This window comes from Typopeltis vanoorti, chromosome 11, assembly GCF_054136105.1.
Source record: "Typopeltis vanoorti isolate ZY-2024b chromosome 11, IOZ_Tvanoo_1.0, whole genome shotgun sequence".
In the NCBI taxonomy this organism is placed as follows: Eukaryota; Metazoa; Arthropoda; class Arachnida; order Uropygi; family Thelyphonidae; genus Typopeltis; species Typopeltis vanoorti.
This window is the reverse complement of record NC_143559.1, coordinates 43,592,331-43,611,976: the sequence shown is the minus strand read 5'-3', so window position 1 is coordinate 43,611,976 and position 19,646 is coordinate 43,592,331. Positions and strand designations below refer to the sequence as shown.

General features: G+C 35.2%; 1 protein-coding gene across 1 annotated transcript in view; it reads left to right on the top strand.

Annotated features, from left to right (window-relative positions):
• Window positions 1-19,646, top strand: part of LOC150101479 (uncharacterized) — a 599,391-nt gene that overhangs the window by 471,129 nt on the left and 108,616 nt on the right. The window contains exon 12 of the mRNA XM_090400199.1: window positions 4,736-4,900. Within this exon, the coding sequence (XP_090256325.1) occupies window positions 4,736-4,900 (165 nt within the window). The remainder of the gene's footprint in view (window positions 1-4,735; window positions 4,901-19,646) is intronic.

The window sequence follows — 19,646 nt, the reverse complement described above, 5'->3', positions numbered from 1 at the left end:
ATCTCTATTCTTGTCTGTTGCCTTCTCCATGTAAACATCTTTGCACACGTTTGAATGGGGTCTGAATCAGACAAACACAAAGTTGAAATCGTTTTCTCCTCATCAATATTTGAATGATAAAGCCCATTCCCATCATTAACACGGTTATATAACATTATCGCTCTTATACTGGTATGAGACCTGACTATGTTAGGTCTCATACCAGTTATTATATTTTCTAGACTCTTGATAACAAACGCATTCAGGTGTAGACCATCCCTCTTATAAAAATCCAATCTTCCCTGAAACTCACTCCACACATCCAAAAACTTGTATCGATCATTTGCCATCATAGACCTTCTTCTTAATTCATATTTATTATATTAAGGTAAAATACTGACAATTTTCAATTTCTCATTCTTCACTCTCACCTCTTCCAGCAAACCTTTCATGTCCTCTATCTCTTACTGAACTTATTGCTGGTTAAGTCGTTAATACCTACAAATATGATTTCATTTGCTTTTCTTTTCTGTTTTTGGATTGCTTCCTTTATATTCTTAATTTTCACTCCAGGAAAACTCAAAGTTATAACTTGCTCATCAATAGCATGTTTTGTTATAGAGTAATCATACCAAATAACATCTTTCTTTTTACAAACAATGTCACTTACCTGATTTCCATTACTTCCTGACTTACCTGTTTCCGTGTTTTGTTGATCCTTATTTTGCTGCTTAATTTTCTTTTTCTCCATATGCTTAATTAAATGCTTCAAAACTTTTTGTAATTCCTGCATCGTCTCTCTGATGATCTGCTTTAATTTTGCCATTTTGGAGATTAATTAATTTTCATTAACCTCCTCCACATCTCCAATAAACTCATTATCGGGATTAGCCTTCTTGTTCTTGCCTGCAGTGCTCTTCTTAGCATTACGTTTCTTGTGCATTTTTTGTGCCATTTTAAACATACTTATTATTGAAATATCTTAAATATATGTTATAAAATATGAAAAACACTAAAATCTACACTAATATACTATAAAACACTAATTTTCTAAGGGAAAAACACAATAAAACAGACAAAAATCACCAATCAATTATGTATTTGGTTTAATCCTTTATCCAAGTGTATGCAAACAAAGTTTGCACCTGAAGTATTTTCAGGACTGGGGCAACTCCTGATAAAAGTGGTATAAGTTCTCATCACTTGCCTTAGCATCTCCCATAATGCAAAGCACATCTTCTTGGGGACATATATAATGCTATGCATTAAAGGAAGGGCCACTACCCAGACCGGTTTCGACCTTTATTGAGGTCTCATCAGTGGGAGCCAGACCCAGAGGTGGTGATACTAAGTTGGAAGTAATGGAGAAGTCATATTTCCATATACCAGTTGCCAAAATCAAGCTGTTATTGTGTATTCCATACACAATAACAGCTTGATTATTCATGTATGCTAATCCCTAATCATATCCTACAGTACTTTTAAGTTTCAATTATTATCAGGTATAGAGAAGCATATAGATAATGCATTTTCAATACAAGATCATTTGTTCTATTGGATACAAATGAATGACTTTTGCTCAATAGCCTGAGTAATTATTATTATTAATATCTGACCTCCATGAAGTCAAAGGACTCATCACAGAAGATTTATCATCTCTTGTGCAAAAAGATTATCAAATCATGCCTTAAACCCATTCACAGTTTCCACACTTGCCACACTTTCAGGCAATACAATTCACTCAGTCACTTTCCATGCAAAAAAAACCTGCTTCTCACTCCCCTGATCACACTTCCTTATATAGCTTCCAGGAGTGGCCTTTAGTTCTACCCTTGCCTCCCTCTATTCTATGAAACATCGCCTCTACATTAATCTGGTAACAATCCATCCCTTGCAAAATTATCATATCTCCTCTCTTCTTCTTCTTCTATTCACAAGGCTCTGTAAGTTGCATTCCCTCCAATCTCTTCTTGTATCGAATATTCTATAGACCTGACTAACTTAGTATATCTTCTCTGGATCTAGACCCTCTCCAGTGCAACCTCATCCCCTGAAAACAAAACGACCAAATATGTGCACACTAGTGTATATGTGTCCTGATCAAAGCCTTATACAAGGGAACCATAACCTCTTTGCTTCTGCATGTCAATATCCTCCTTATTATTGCCATAATCTGTTGGGAAGTTCTTACAATTTTAGCAGTCTGACCCCTAAACTTCAAGTCTCTGTCCACCACTCCCAGATCTCTCATCTCCTCCACCTCCTTCAAAATTTCTCCATTAATTTCTCCTACCAAATTTCAAGACCTTAACTTTGCAACATGAAACTGATAGCAATACTCATTTGCCTACTCACATAGTCTATCGAGATCTTCCTGCAAGGCCACACCATCGACTCTACTCCTCATAACAATTCCGAACTTTGCACCATTGGCCAACAGCTGAACATCTCCAATTAACTGGTCCTAGTGTCATTAACATATAAGTTAAACAATAATGTTCTCAATACTGATCTCTGTGGCATTCCACTAATGACCCTTCCTCGCTTGGGATATTACTTTTCTATATGCAACTTTGATTATACCTGTCCAACAACCAATCATTTATTCAACTTACCAGTCTGTTATCTAATCCCATCTGTTTCAATTTAGCTACTAGCTTGTCATGTGGCAGTCTTATCAAAGGCACTTTGAAAAATCCAAGTGCACCACTGTATATGCATCTCCTTTATCAAGTAAATTTGTCACATGGTTGTAATACATAAGCAGATTGCTGAAACATGTCCTCTCCCTAATAAACCCATGCTGACTATCATAAAGAATACTACTATTATCAACCCACTCCTAAATCCTAGTCTTCACTAACTTCTCTAACAACAATCCAAGACACAGACTGGCCTATAATTTGTTGTCTCTCTTATCCCCATCCCCTTTGTGAGGTGGAACAATTTTCCGACCTGCCATTCTTTTGGAGTTTATCCTGTAGCAAGACTTATGTTAGACATATGTGACAAAGGTGCCATTAATTCTATAGATGTCGCAATATACTGTCAAATCCTATTGCCTTATTACCATCAGGTTTACTTAATTCTTCATATACTTCTTGCTCATTCACCATCAGTCCTTCCTCCTCCACCATACCCTCTACTCTCCAGCTTCTCCTGATATTTTCACAAGGATAAAATACACTGAAAAATTGATTATTGAATACTTCAACTATATCCTCTGCATTTGTTACCTACTACCTTATCATCAATTAGCATCATCCTTCCATAGTCATTTTTTCTCCTACTTGCCACATATCAACTGAATGTACCAGAATTTTTCTTAGCTTGATTGGTAAATTTTTTCTCATACTGCACGTTTGCTGTCTTTACCAACCAAGTTACCTTCCTGGTCTGTTCTTTGTACTCTTTATATGCAACTGGTCATTACCAACATTTATCTTATGTTACTCCCACAGTGCCTTCTTCCAGATTTCATGCTTAATCTCTTCATTTGTACATTTTATTCATACCTTGTTTAGCCTTTTCACCTTTGGAATATACTCAGACATTGCTCCTGTTAAATAGCTCTTAATCCCATGCAATGTCTGCCTCCTTCCCACTTAACTTCTCTTTCCGTACTATAGCTCCCAGTTGTCTTTTAAGCTTTTCATAATCACCAGCCTTTTAGTTCCACATATATCCCTGCTTTATTCATATTCATATGTTCACTGGACATCCACAGATGCCATATGGTCACTCCTATGCTCAGTGATGTGCCACACCAGCCCTCACCATGTAGTCCTGTTGTATGCTCTTCTGGAGACTTCAACTCGCTGAATATCAGTCACTCCACACACTCACCATCCATCCATCTCATTGATGGACCCCTTTACTCTTTTTCCAGGAACTTTACCTTCTATTACTGTTCTGAGAAGTCCTCTTTCCATCCTTTCAATGTGTCCAAAATATCACATCTTGAAGGATATAACCAGACCTAAGACTCTTAACCCTTGTTTGCCCTTCATATCGTCTAAGATTGTTGTTCCTTAAGAACTTGAGAAATTCATTATCCATAATCCCTGATGCTATCTCTTCATTTCAATCAGTATTACTGTAATTGAAATCGCTCATAATGATCACCCTTTGCTTGCTCACTAAGCCAAGTTGCCTATCCATTCTTTGTCTCTATCTTCCACATTCCCTGGCCATATCAGCAGATGGAATTTTCATTTTTTGGAGAGGGCATCCATAAAAGTTAAGAATGAATGCAGTCAAGAAAGTGTTGAGAGCTAGATTTTTCTTATAGTGGTGTATGATTATTAAAGTGGCTGATCTTTAGAGATAGCCAGTACAGTTAGTGTGAATGAATTCAAGAAAAGGTATGACAGCTGGTGAGAGTGATATGTGGGCTCCCTTGATGAGTCCCTTACTCCTTGGAGATCTCTGGTGGTAATAGTGTATAAGATACTATTTTAAAGAAAAATTGCAAAAAATAATTCTACATCCTTCCAGAAACTTTATCTTCAGACAAGTTAAATGCAGCTCATTGAGTTTTTCTAATTATTATTATTATTAAAAAAAAAATTTAAGGCTCTTAAGTTTTTCATATGGTTCAGCATTAATTTGCTGATTTGGAAATTGATGTTATATGAGGTACAGTATATTTCCTTCAATTTTTTGCATTTCATTTAAGAATTTATGAATTTAGAAGAATTTTAATTTTTCCCCCATATATATATTATTTATTAATAATATTTGATTGTTTTTGTAGATTATTGCAACCCACTGTGCAGTGCCACATTTACTGCAGTTGGATTCTGATTCTGATATTGAAGATCTTCAAGACATACTCAATGATACAAGCCATGCCTTGCAGTTTGCAAAAGTTACATTAAAATCATATCTCTTACATGGCTCTTTATCAGCTACTGAATATGTAAGTATCTTTTGCTTCAATGTTTGCTTTTTTATCTAATTATGTAGATATAGCATAAATAAAGCAGATATAATCCTGCTTTATTTATCTGGCTCGTTTATCGATATTTTCTTTGCCGGCCTGGCTGGCCGAGTGGTTAGCATATCCGCTCTCTAGCCAAAAGGCTGCAGGTTCGAATCCCGCTGTGGGCATGGATGTTTGTCTGTGAAATTGGTGGTGGTGGTCGGTGGTAGATGGAGTTGATGTAGATGATGAAGATAGTTGCAGTTGGTGGAGAGGAAGAGTTGTAGAGTAGGTGCCTTTCCTCCATGAGTCTTGGACTCCCTGGAGGTGTTATGTAATAATAATAATCAGAGATAGTAACAAGTGGACAGGTAGAGAAATCTTTCTCGAAAGAAGCATCTTGGAAACTTGCAGATATCATATAAGCTCTTGAAAAGCTTCTTCCTGAAAACTCCAGTTTTGGTCCCAGTAGGACAGAGAATACATGCAGTTAACAGACAGGGTATACTTGTCCATTGGCCTTAGTTGAGGTGGCATAATCATTAACAAATAATAACTGAAATGCAGGTGATAAAAAAAAAAATGTAAATAAGCATTACAGGACTGCAATGTTAACCAAATAATAATAAATAAATAAATAAATAAGCATTTGTTGTTAAAGAGTGTTATTAATTATTCATCTTAGAGTGATTTATTGGTTATTAGAAGCATTTCATTATAGTGCAATACCAAGTATGAGAGAGGGGGCTGAAAAGTTCTAATATAACCACAAAAAAGAACAATCCTAAAACCATGATTCATCAAATTGTAATAATTTGTTCTTTTTCTTTAAAGATATGTAAGACATGTCAGAGATTTTGAAGAAATTCAAAGACACAGAAGTGTGCAGGGCAGCAAGTTTTTCATGCGGCAAGAAAAGTCCACAAGCGAGATTTGCCAAACTTTGTGTGAGACTTTAGAGGACTCTCTGCTCCAGCATATCCAACAGTTACCAGATGGGTGGTCAAGTTTAAAGCTGGGCATCATGAAACAACAGATGCCCCATGTCAGGAAAACCTTCCACAGCGATCACACCTGAAAACACCAGTGTAGGGCGTGCCATGATCCTTGATGATAGACAAATACCAGCCAAAAACATTGCAAAGATTCGGGAGGGGGGTATTCAGGGGATGAGTTGGAGTCATTATTCACAACATCTGGATATCCAGAAGCTCTTAAAGAAGTGGGTCCCCAAATGTTTGAATGCTGACCAAAAGAGAGAACATGTGCTGTCATCTCAAGGGATTTTGGGTCATTTTGAGAAATCAGGCGCAAATGTTTTTGGCTCATACTGTGACTGTTGATGAAACATTGCTTCATCACTATGACCCAGAGACTAAACATCAGTCAGTGGAGTGGACACAAAGGTTCTTGCATTGTCTTTTGGGATATGGATGTTTTAATCCTTACCAAGTACCTCAAAAAAAAAGTGAAACTGTTACAGCAGCAGTTTATTCAACAGCTCTGAAAGAATTGAAGGAGGTACTGAAGGAAAAACACTGTGGGAAACTTAGCAGAGGCATGTTGCTTTTGTAGGACAATGCACCTGCTCACACTGCTCATGAAATCCAACAGACGATACACAACTTGGTCTTTTAATGTCGTATTCACCAGACGTGGCCCCATCTGAACTATTTCCTATTCCCATATTTAAAGAAACACTTGAAAGGAACAAATTTACCACAGATGATGAAGTCATATCTGCAGCTGAGGGCTTTTGTGCAACAAGGAAAAGACTTTTTTCTCAGGGGATTGCAAATGATGCAGCAGCATTGCAACAAGTGCAGAACATTTTGTGGGTAATATGTAAAATAATGTGTAAGTTACATGATAAAAGTTTAATGGAGTGAAACAGCACTAGGAAATGATTAAAAGTAGCATTTAATGCTTTCAATATATCGTCTCAGTTACAGAGACATCATCATGGAGTACAAAATAAGACGTAGCATGCACACACAAACACACACACACAAAGGCAGCACAAAACTAACTAAAACACATGGATGAAAGACTAGAGTCCTAACTAGGGGGTGCCCTCTATGGACACCTGTTGGCAGCCTGGGATGTAAACTAGGATCTCAAAGTATTAGTGTTTCCCATATTTTTGTAAATTTTATGCAACCATATTTATTTAAATTAGGCTAATTTTTAATATCAGCAGCAGCAGATTCTAAAAATAGTCTTTCTCTTCTGAATTTACTGTGATGGAGCATGATGGTCTTTTTCCAATTGATTCTATGAACCGTATCCAAAGCAAGGTCAGATTGACCATAGTCGTGACTACAGATGTATTTTTTACGTTGTCCCATTCAGATGGTAGCTGATTTTCCTGTCTGTCCATAGTAGTCGAACTTGCAGGAACAAAGAATTCTATATACCTCGAAATGAGAGGGGAGGGAGTTTTTTTTTTTAGTGGAGCAGATAAGGGTATCTAGTTTTAAGTGGGGTTCCAAAGTGGTGCAAAGATTGTATTTCTTTAAGATTCTGGATGTTTTTTTCTGATGTGACTCAGACATAGGAGATGGTGATAGCATTACTGAAATCTTTCTGAAAAGAAAGTCATGGATTGAGGGAATTGGGGAAAGAAGTTGTAAAGGTTACCTAGAAAAACAGCTGCCATAAGGAGGACACTGACAAGTAGGGATAATGAGGTGGTAGTGTTACTATATCATGCCACATCTGGATTTCTGCATACAGATCTGGTCCCTGCAAAGGCAGATGAGGTTTTCTATGTTCATTCTTATTTTCATAGAGTATTTTTATTTATTTCTGATTTTCATGTTAAATTTGTTTCAGCAGAACAGGCCTAGTTCCACTTCCAGATTTGATATCAGTTCTGTTACACCATTTGAGATTAGACTGGCATATTTGCCAAAATTCTAAAAAGAGGTATGGAAAGTATAGTGACTTGGCTGAGATCCTGAACATTTTAAAGAAATGAGATTGCACAGTGAAAATTATAGGCTATATTAACTTATTATCTATTCCAGGTAAGGTTTCTCTGCATTGTTATACTCGACAGGATAACAACTTAGAGATGAGCAAGATGGATTTAGAAGGAAGCTGTATAGACCAAATTTTTCACTGAGATAGATCCTTAAGAAATGTTTAGAATATCAAAAATCCATAATTATGTTATGTTTCCTTCAACAAAGCTTTTAATTTAATTGATAGGCAAAATAGAAGATTGTAAGAGCTTAGTATACCTGACAAACTTATTATCATTATAACTGCTTTTTGCAATAACAATAATGATTGTGTTAAAGTTAATCAAGTGTATAGTGACTGGTTTAAAATAAAAACCAGATTAACCTCTCTACCGGCTGTGGTGGATGAAATAGTGACACCAAATTGGACTTCTTATCCATGTTATTCAATAGGTGTTACAGAATCGTATCCAGATTTTGCTAGACGTGTATAGACGTCATGGCCGGTTGGGATGTTAAGACAGGAATATATCCTGTCACCTTTTCTATTTAGCCTTGTAAATGATTTGCATTGAACAAGATTCTGCAAGGGAAGGACTTGGGATTAAAGTGATGAGAATCTAATTAGTATCTGATCTGAATTATTCTGATGATTTACTTTTTATTTGCAAATAATGTGGGAGAAATTAACTCCTTTATTACTGCAATTGATGATAACTGGAGTCAACTAGGTTTGCTTATCAATACAAAAACAGGTGGTACAGATGTCTTCTGTTTCTTAAAGGATGTGCCATAGAACAAGCCTTCCACTTCATTTACCTTGGTGCCTGTTTGATATTGATAAGGTGAGGGAAAAGTGAGTAAAAGATTAGAAATGACTTCAGGAGTGTTCAAAAACTTATGGAAAATAGAAGAACATCAGTAAAAACTAAACAACTTACAATAGTCCAGTTCTCTTTGTTTTGTGTTATGGAGCAGAGACATAGACATTGTGCAAGAGTGATAGAGACCTGATGCTTTTTGCTCAGCAACGTTTGAGGAGTACTTTGGAAAATCAAGACGGTTTGACTTCATGAGTAATGATGAGATATGCCAGAGGAGTAGTCATCCAATTCTTAGCACTATCCTATGTAAGAAAAGTATTGCAGTGGTTTGGCCATGTTGTCAGAATGCAGGACATTAGCATGGTCAACAAGATCATGTTAAGTGATCCAGAGGGTGTTAGGAAACGAGATAGGCCCCAAATGAGATGGATTAACAATATGAAACAAGACCTTAATAGAACTGACATAGAATGACACTGAAGCATCAGTGTATTCTCATTACAAAAACATCTGACATAAGATGCAATCAATCTAGTCACACTTTCATGACTATCGGTTGCTTGAGGAACTTGTATGTATGTAACACATCACTTGCATGAAGTAAAGAGATAAACTGAAATCTCCAATATTGATATTAGGTTTAATGCCACTTTTCTTCATAATATGATCCATAAAGAGAATCTGAATATCCAGAATGCAGTGTTTTGCCACTGAATTTCTGCTCACTAGCTACCAATTCTCCAAGCTCCCTCCTAGAGCAGAGTGCCTCCAATACAATACACCTCATTTGGTAGAAAATGAAAATCTCTACCAAAGTGCATGATTTTACATATAGCATTATTGAACCAACATTCCTATTAATATTGTCCAAAGTTTCAACCCTAATTCAAATCCTCTTTTATATATACAGTAAAATCAGCTTGTTGTGATTACAGATAATATTATCAATCTGCTATTGTTATCAAAATCAGTCAGTTCCAAAACACACCATTTAAAATGAATTAAAAATAATCCGTCTATTATAATTAAAATTTCAGTTATTGTTATCAAAATCCTTGAATGTTTAGTCTTTTGCATCTCAGAATTAAGAGCGTAAGGGTAAATCTGAAGAAAATATGACAAAGAACATTTATCGAAATCTGACTTTTGTGTTAATCTTCTTATAATCTTAATCTTCCATAAATCTTAAATCTTCCAGGCAAATGCAGGTGAGTATAAATACAGTTGAATTGTGATTTTTTGAGTTTATTTTCATGCTCTCTTTCAGTAAGTGAATTTAACTTTAAGTGCTCATTAAAACAGCCCTTAGCATTATGGCAGAAACTTTTAATGCTGTTGGCAGTAACCTCTGTCAGCAGAGGTTACTGCCAACAGCATTAAAAAGACGTGTGGAGGGCTTAAGATGACTGATTAAACAACCATATAAATTTGAATTTTAAAAAAAAAAAGCAAGTAGAAGAAAGTGAATCTAATACAAGTATAGAAGAACAAATTTTAGAAGCTCCACCAACCAATGTTTAGATAAAACAAACTATACAAATACTTCGTTGCTTTGTGCAACATAGAGCAACAAACTTCGAAAAGGCATTTGAGTGAGCCATTTATTAATGAATGGTTTTATGTTTATAATAATAAATGAAATCAAATAATGTTCATTACGATAAATTGAAATAAATGATGTAATTTTTATATCCTTTGCTTAATGTTATCAGCTGGTTATTGTTATCGAAAAGTGACTGTCCCAAAGTGATCACAATAAGCAGTATGTACTGTGTGTGTGTGTGTGTGTGTACATACATACATACAGGGTATACCATAATTCTCAGTGCAGTTTTAAACTTTAATACGTCTAACATTAAAGGAAAAGTTGGTCCTTGTTGGGGATCTAAATAGCAGAGTAGGAAATGATTGTCAGACATACAAAAATATTTTGGGAAAATTTGGAGAAAAGAGCAAAGCTAATAATAATGGCAAATATCTGTTGGATTTTTGCTCAGGACATGGACTGGTTATTACTAACACCATATTCCAACATAAAAATATACACAAATTCACATGGAGAGAAGAGGCAAGGAATAAGAAAAGTCTCATTGACTATGTTATTGTTGATAGTGATGTTTTCTCCTTGGTGCAGGACACCAGAGTGTACAGAGGATTTGAAATTGGAAGTGATCACTATTTAGTATTGAGCAGGATAAAATTGAATTTTATATTGAAAAGAATAACATGTAAGAAAGTTTTAAAGCGAATAAAAGTTAATCAGCTCCCAGATGTGAACTGTAGACTAAAATACACAAAGATTATTGAAGAAAAAATGAAAGGGTTTGAGAACAGGAATCAAACCTTGGAGATTCAGTGGCAAACTCTGAAGAAAACATTGATTGATTCTGCCAGAGAGGCATGTGGTGAGGTTGTGTGCAAGGATAAAAAAATCAGAACTCCCTGGTGGACACAGGAAGTTAAAGAGGCAGTGAAGGAAAAGAAGAAAGCATATCAAAAGTTCCTGTCAAATAAGTCAGCTTGTGTTCTTAGAGAATACAGAGACAAATGCAAGAATGCTAAACACTGTGTAAAACTAGCTAAACAAAAGTCATGGGAGGACTTTGGCAAGAATATCGAAAATAAATATCAAGAAGGTGGGAAAATATTCTGGAGGTTGTTGAAGAAGCTTAGGAATGGAGGAAAGAGTGCTATAAAAGGAGTTAGAGATGAGAAAGGTGACATGAAAACGGAAGAAAAAGATATCCTTGAAGTATGGAGTAATTACTTTGAAAAGCTGGTAAATGAAACAAGCAGTGATGACAGTACAGTGGCAAAAAACACTGACCAGGCATGCAGTCAGGAATACATATCCATACTTGAAGTAGAAAAAGCCATCAAAGGCTTGAAATGTGGAAAGGCAGCAGGAGTAGATGATATTCGACCAGACCAGAAATGCTGAAGTATGGTGGTATAAGAGTCTTACAGTGGCTGCACTGCATAGTTCAGAAAGCCTGGACACAGGGACGAATTATCGATGATTGGAGTAGAGCTCTCATAGTACCCATATATAAAAAGGGAAATAAAATTGATTGTGAGAATTACAGAGGTGTTTCCCTACTGAGTGTTCCTGGCAAGATCTATGCAAGAATACTCGAGAAACAGTTCAGAAGAATTGTGGAAGAAAAGCTTGGTGAAGAACAAGCTGGATTCAGGCCAAATAGAGACTGTCAGGATCAGATCTTCACTTTACGACAAATAGTGGAGAAAGCATGGGAATATAACAGAGATCTGTATTTAAGTTTTGTCGATTTGGAAAAGGCATATGACAAGGTGCCAAGAGAGAAGTTATTCAATACGCTACGGTTATATGGTGTCAATGGGGCATTATATCAAGCAATACTTAGTCTTTATTTGAGTTGTAAGTCAGCAGCTAGAATTGAAGGAAGTACAGGAAGATGGTTTAATGTTAAATCTGGTGTGAGAAAAGGATGTACATTATCCCCTCTGTTATTCATTATCTATATGGATCACATTATGAAGGAAAGTGGTATTAAACATGATATCAGAATTGGAGATGTTAATGTCAGCTCTTTGCTTTATGCGGATGATGTTATACTTCTAAATAAATCCGCTACAAGATTCTCTGACTAAATTGAATAGCTGTTGTAATAGATATGGTATGAAGGTCAGCAATAAAAAGACAAAGACAATGAAAATAGGCAGAATCATTGAAAATGTCAACTGTGTTGTGAATGGAGAACCTGTGGAACGAGTGAAACATTTCAGCTACTTAGGCACGATTTTTACTGAAGATGGTAAATTAAATATAGAAATAGACAACAGAATCAGCAAAGCTGGTATGGTAGGAAGTCAATTGAATAAATTCATATGGAATAAGAGAGAAATTAGTCGGAACACTAAATTAGCTGTATACAAGACCAGTGTTCAAACCAGTTTTAGCTTATGGATCTGAGAGCTGGGTCAGAAGTAAAACACTTGACCAAAGACTAGAGACCACAGATATGAGAGTCCTGAGAAAGATTATAGGCGTGAACAGATGGCATCAATGGCAATATCATATTAAAAACGAGGATATTAGGAAAGAACTTGACATTGTCAACATCCAGAAATGCATTAGCAGAGCTAATCTCAGGTGGTATGGTCACTTAAACAGAATGGGCGAAGAAAGATTAGCAAAACAAGTGTTCTCTGCCAGGTTGGCAGCAAAACGACCCAGAGGAAGACCAAGATATAGGTGGATTGATACGGTACAAAGTGCCTTAGACGATAGAAATATAAGATCTGATAATGTTGGAGTCTTGACAAGTAACAGACTGATTTGGAGGAAAATTGTAGATAGGAAGTTAGTAATGATGTAATTTTTTTCATGTAGTACTATCATATCCTGTACACCCCTTGAGGGTACATGGCAGGAATATGATGATGATGATGATGACATTATAAAAGTTACAGATTTATAGTATATAATAGCTTAAAGAGTGTGTGATTAAGTTTTATCTACATGATTTGTTTCTTATTAGTGCTCAACATAACCCATCTTGTGTGATGCATGTAAATAAGTGATTTTTGAAGTTCCGGAAAACGTTTGGTAATCGCTGAGCTGTGACTGCATTGATTGTGCTTGTAATTTTAGTTTTAAGGTCATTGAGAGATGCAGGTTTTGAAGCATACACTACTGTTTTGATGTGACCCCATAAGAAAAAGTCTAACGGAGTCAGGTGACCATGCAAGCGCACCTCCTCTACTACTGATCCACCTGTCTGCGAAAGTGTCATCCAGAAACTTTCTTACCTGTACTGCATAGTGACAGGGTGCCACATCCTGTTGGAAAATGGTTTTATTCATAAGATTTAATCTCTTTAATTCAAGAATAAAAAAATTCTGAAGCATTGCTAAATAAGATTCACCCCTAACTGTAGGCTCATTGAAAAAGAATGGCCCAATAATGCAACACCTCCTAACTGTGCACCACACGTTAACTTTTGGTGAGTTTGTGTTGCCACATTTCCTGAGGCTTCTCTGTACCTCAAATGTGGCAGTTGCGACTGTTAACTTTCCCACTTATATGGAATGTTGCTTCATCTGAAAAAGTCAACATGTGAATAACATCTGTGCCATTTTCCATTTGTGTCTTCATCAGTTGACAGAAATCCAACTTGGCATGATAATCCTCTTGTAGTATTTGAACAGTCGTAATTTTGTAAGCATGTTTATGGAGTTGTCTGGTTAGAATTCTGTGAACTTGGTTTTTAGTACATTTAACCCAGCAGCAGCATGTCACACTAATTTCTTGGGACTCTTATCAAATGCTCTTTCGATTTCGACCACATTTGCTTCCCTTGATGAACCCCTCTCTAATCTGGTTTTGTTATGAATTGATCCAGTTTCTTTGAATTTTTTCATCCAGTTATTAATTACATTTCTGTGGGGAGTCTCCTTGTTATAATGGACAAAGAATTTTCTTCTTACTGCTGTTATTGACTTGAGTTCAGCAAGCCACAGGACGCAATTGACTTTTCCTTCAACATTTGCCATCTTCAATCACACCAGTCTAAAAAATAATAAGAAAAATGTAATGAAATAATAATATTTTATGGAAAATTATGGAGACAACTACCGTGTTAGGGCAAAACTTTAGTTTAATATAATCCAAAACGAACACTCAACGTTTCAATCTTGGAGCACACACACACACACACACATATATATATATATATATATATATATATATATATATATATATATATATATATATATATATATATATATATATACATACAGAGAAACAAGTTGCACTACAATCTACATGGTTTGCTAAAGTTACTGACCAACCATTACAACAATTACTTGGCCTGACCTCTGTTAAAAAAAAAAAAAAAACCTTTACTACATCAAAGCTAGAGTCCTATTATTATTATCTATTAGGTTACAAAATTAAATTGGGCTGGAGAGCAACATGTTTATATATATACAGGTATCCCTTGATATACGCGGTTAATTAATCCTCGATGGATACCGTATATATCAAAACCGCATTATTCAATGTTAAGAATTAATGGGAATAATTATAATGAATACAAAATATAAAAATTTAAACATTTATTTTTAAGGTGACATGTATTTATATATTTTATTTATACATATTTGTTACATAAAAACTTATCTAAATATTTATTTTTTATAAAAATTATCTAATGTAAATTGAACAGTGGTAGATTTTTTTTCTCCTCCATGATTTTGCGATAACAATCAATTTGTTTATCTAAACCGTGACTAATGTTCATGCTTCAATCCAAATTTGGATCTATTTCTAGTATAAGTTCTTTTGCCTTATCAATTGTCCTAAACAATTCTTCAAGTTCCTTGATAGTGATTTCTTTAGATACATCTTCCATTTCTTCAGTTTCCTTTTCTTCTTCCTCTTCGTATGCCTGTTGATGTTCGATTCCAAGATCTTCGTTACTTAGGTCTTTCGAATGCAATTCCAATAATTCCCGAATATTTTCTGAATCGACATTCTCAAAGACAAGAGCATCTAATTAAAACAATATTATCGATAACTTCATTGACAGGATTAATAGAACTACCAAAATTATTTGCAGATTCAGGTAAAAGATTCTTCCAGACTGCTCTCATACAGTTGGCTGTCACTTCTTCCCAAGACTCGTGAATGTTTATAACTGCTTGTTTAATATCATATTTTTTCCAAAATTCCTCTAGAGTGATTCAATCGTCTCCAGTTGTAGCTTGAATTGCCTGGGCGAAAGTTTTTCTAATATAGTAGGACTTGAATGTAGAAATGACTCCCTGGTCCATAGGCGATATCAAAGATGTCATATTCAGTGGTAAAAATACAACCTGCATATTACTATTTAAATCATTAAGTGAGGTAGGATGTCCAGGGGCATTATCCAATACTAAAAGAACTTTGAAAGTTAAATTATTTTCATTGCTGTATTTTTCAACTGTGGGACAAAAATGCAAAGTGAACCATTCTTCAAACAACTGTTTGTAAGCCATGGCTTTTTATTTGATTCCCATATTACTGGAAGGGATTGTTTGTTACGGCCTTTAAAAGCTCTTGGGCTCATTGTTCGATAAATTAGCATTGATTTTAATTTGAAATCACCTTCGGCATTACCTCCAAGTAAAAGTGTTAAGCGATCTTTGGATGCTTTATAACCAGGCATGGTTCGTTCTTTTCTTGCTAAAAATGTTTTTGTTGGCATTTTCTTCCAAAACAGGCCAGTTACGTTGAATATTTGACGATCGTCGTACCCATTTTCTTCGATTATTTTCTTTAATTCAGCTGGATATCTGGCTGCAACTTCTTTATCAGCATTTGCTGCTTTGCCTGTTTTTCCAGAATGAAAAATGTAAAATTTTTCATTCTGGATCGAGATTTGCAATTTTCTAACCAGCCTTTGCTTGCAGAAAATGTTGCAGTCACATTTTGATATTTGTTTTCTTTAAGTGTAGAAAAAAGGCTTAAAGCCTAAGATTATTGCTGTCAATGGAAATACACTTCTGATTACAATCTTCTAGCCAAAGAAATAGTAAATCTTCCATTTTGATCATTAATGGGCTTCTATTCCTAGTACACTGCATACTCAAAAATGCAGATGCCACTTTGCCTTGTTCGCAGTACTCAGTCGCTTTATTTAAAATGGCTCTTATAGATGATTCACCAAAGCCTAGACCTCTTCCGATGTTTGCTTTACTTTCTCTGTTATCAAACCTTTTAATAATGTCAATTTTAGCATCCAAAGTAATAAGTTTTCATTTATTACTCTTTTTCGAGGTCATGGTTACGAAGGGTAATGTTTTACATTATTTGAAAATTACGTGATATTCGGATAGGCTGTAAGCATATACTGTAATACATACACATATACGTCTGTACGCACCAAGCTCTGCTGATAAGTTGAAGCACTGAGACTGAGGCCGAGAGTGAGTTACTAACGTTGGAGCATGACTTGTACCACGTGATCTGATTGGTTTCGTTGACCAAGTCTAACGCTTTGCTTATTTTCAAACTTTTTGGGCCACACTAATCAAATTTGATACCGCATATATCAAGTTTATGGTCACAATTTTTTGTGCACTAATCAAAACAGCATTAATCTAACAGATAAGCTTAGGCGTTGCTGGTTATTCATGACTTATTTTTCACGGTATTAACAACACCACAAACACTTTTATCAACAAGGATGTTTTATTAACGCTAATATTTCGCTGATTTTCAACTCAGCATCATCAGAGCACAACACACATGTAAAATTTTTTTTTTTTTTTTTTTTTTTTTTCCCGTTAGAGGGCGCCAAAAATAGGACTTTAGATCTTTTGTCTTTCTGCAATTATATTGTTTCACTCACTCACTGTCGCGTTTACATGTGTGTTGTGCTCTGATGATGCCGAGTTGAAAATCAGCGAAATATTAGCGTTAATAAAACATCCTTGTTGATAAAAGTGTTTGTGGTGTTGTTAATACCGTGAAAAATAAGTCATGAATAATCAAAACAGCATTAATCAAAGCCACATATATCAAGGGATATCTGTATATATATAAATAAAATTTTTAAAAAAATTTAAAAAAAACTGTGATTATACATATAAATTTCAAACAGTTGGTATGGAATAGTTTCCAATAAAAGCTGAAAATTGCTTCAAGTCATAAAGTATGCTTGATACTAAGTAGGCTGAATATGTGCCATCCAAATTCTTGGAATTTTTATGCCACCATTATTGTTGAGATTAGGGCAGTTAATCAGAATTTCACAGGCTTCTTTAAATTTTCTTTCATACCAGGTTTTTGTATGATGTAAAGAGCAGGTACTTTTCCAATCAATTTGGTGTAGGGTATTGAGAGCATGATCTGAGAGGCCTGCTTCACCAAAATTGTTATATTTCATGTGTCTTTTATGTTATTTTTTACGTATAGGGATTGTACGTCCAGTTTCACCAATATAAGGTAAGTTAGTTACAGGTGCAGTAGATGCAATAAACTCCAGGATATGCCAATGGGAGGAGAGGATCCTTAGAGGAGTTGAATATGTTTTTTAATTTTATAGGTGATTTAAAAGTAGCATTGAGATTATAATGGTGTAGGATTCTATTGATTTTTTCTGATAACCCTTCAATGTATGGGATGGGATGGCTATGGTTTTACCGTAATCTATATTCTTTTTCGATGAAGTTTTATGAAGAACTTTATTAATAGTATTTTTGTTATAGCCATTATTTATAAATGTGTTGCTAATAATCTTTAATTCTTGTTTAAGAGCTTGCTGATTAGAGAAAATTGTATAGCTCTGTTTTTAAGGGTGTTAATGACTCCAAATTTTTGTGATGGGTCGTGATATGAGTTAGCATGTATATATTGGCCTGTATGTGCCAGTTTGCAGTAAACCATGAAGGATAGACTGCCTGAGGGAAGACGTCTGACCAGTGTATCCAGGAATGGGAGCGAGTTCTGATTTTCAATTTCAATAGTAAATTGTTCATGTTTCGATAGTATGCGTTCATGTTGTTTGTGCAGGTGGCCGAGGAATGTTTAAAGTTTGTTGACCGTGTGGCCAGATAATGAAAACATCGTCAACATATTTAAGCCACACTGTAGGTTTTAGAGTAAAGGAATCAAGAGCACTTTGCTCCAAAGCTTCCATAAAAGTTAGCAATTGGGGGGGATAGTGGTGAGCCCATGGCTGGACCTTCTTTTTGTAGGTAAAATTTATTTTGCCACACGAAGTAACCGGAACGTAGTATATGTGGACAAAGAGGGCTGTAATGTCTAGTGGAAATTTGTTCTGTACAAGAAGAATTGTGTCAGTGATTGGGACATTTGTGAAAAGGGCAGAAACATCAAAACTGACTAATAAATAATCTTTGCTGAGTGTTATGTTTTTAATTTTGTTTATAAAGTGTTCTGTGTTCTTGTTTTTTTTTGTTTTTTTTTCACAAGGCCAAATAATTGTTGTAACGGTTGGTCAGTAACTTTAGCAAACCATGTAGATTGCAGTGCTGTGTATGCTCCAGATAATGACCTTGATATGAAGGTCGAAACGTCGAGTATTCATTTTGGTTTATATTAAACTCAAGTTTTGCCCTAACGCAGTAGTTGTTTCCATAATTTTCCATAACATATTCTGATCACCGTGTAAGCATGAAAGAAAAGAAAATAATATTCATGCATCAAAAATTCTACTTTCAAATGATATTTATTGTAACTGTGATACTTTTGAAGCAGTTAAAGATCAAAACTACTCTAAGAATTATGGGGCACCCTGTATATATATATATATAAATTTGCATCAGAGTTACCTGAAATTGCTCTTCCTAGTTCAGCATCATTAGCAAACAATTGAATATCTCTTCACAAACCTTGAACTATATCATTAGTATATAGAATAAATGCTATCTCCTCTCAAGACTTTGCAGCCCCATACACAACTTGTAGCTCATGTTGGCCAACTATCTCCGTATCCCTACTCCCTACTCAATTTCAACAGTTTGTCATGTGATGTTCTACTGGAATGCCTTTGCAAAAGTCCAAAAAAATGATATAAACATCTTATACAATCTGCCACAGAAAATACTGGGCACCTCTTTTTATTATTTTTTCTTTTTTTTTTATTACAAACTTTTTATTCAATAAAGCTTCCAGACTGATGAAATTTGTGTCATTGTTTGCTATCAGAGTTATTAACTTTGCAAAAGACCATAAACAAGGCCTTTTTGTGTCTATGACTTTATCATCTTTCCCATTCATATAACGTGAGTCATAGAAATCTAAATACAGCAAACCATTTGACTGTCTTTCATCCTGGTCACTTAAAAATGAGTTTAAAGTATTCTCCCAGAACCTGTTTGTATATAACTTCGAGTTTTCCAGGAGCAAAAATTAAGAATATAAAGGAAGCAATTCAAAAACAGAAAAGTAAATGAGATTGT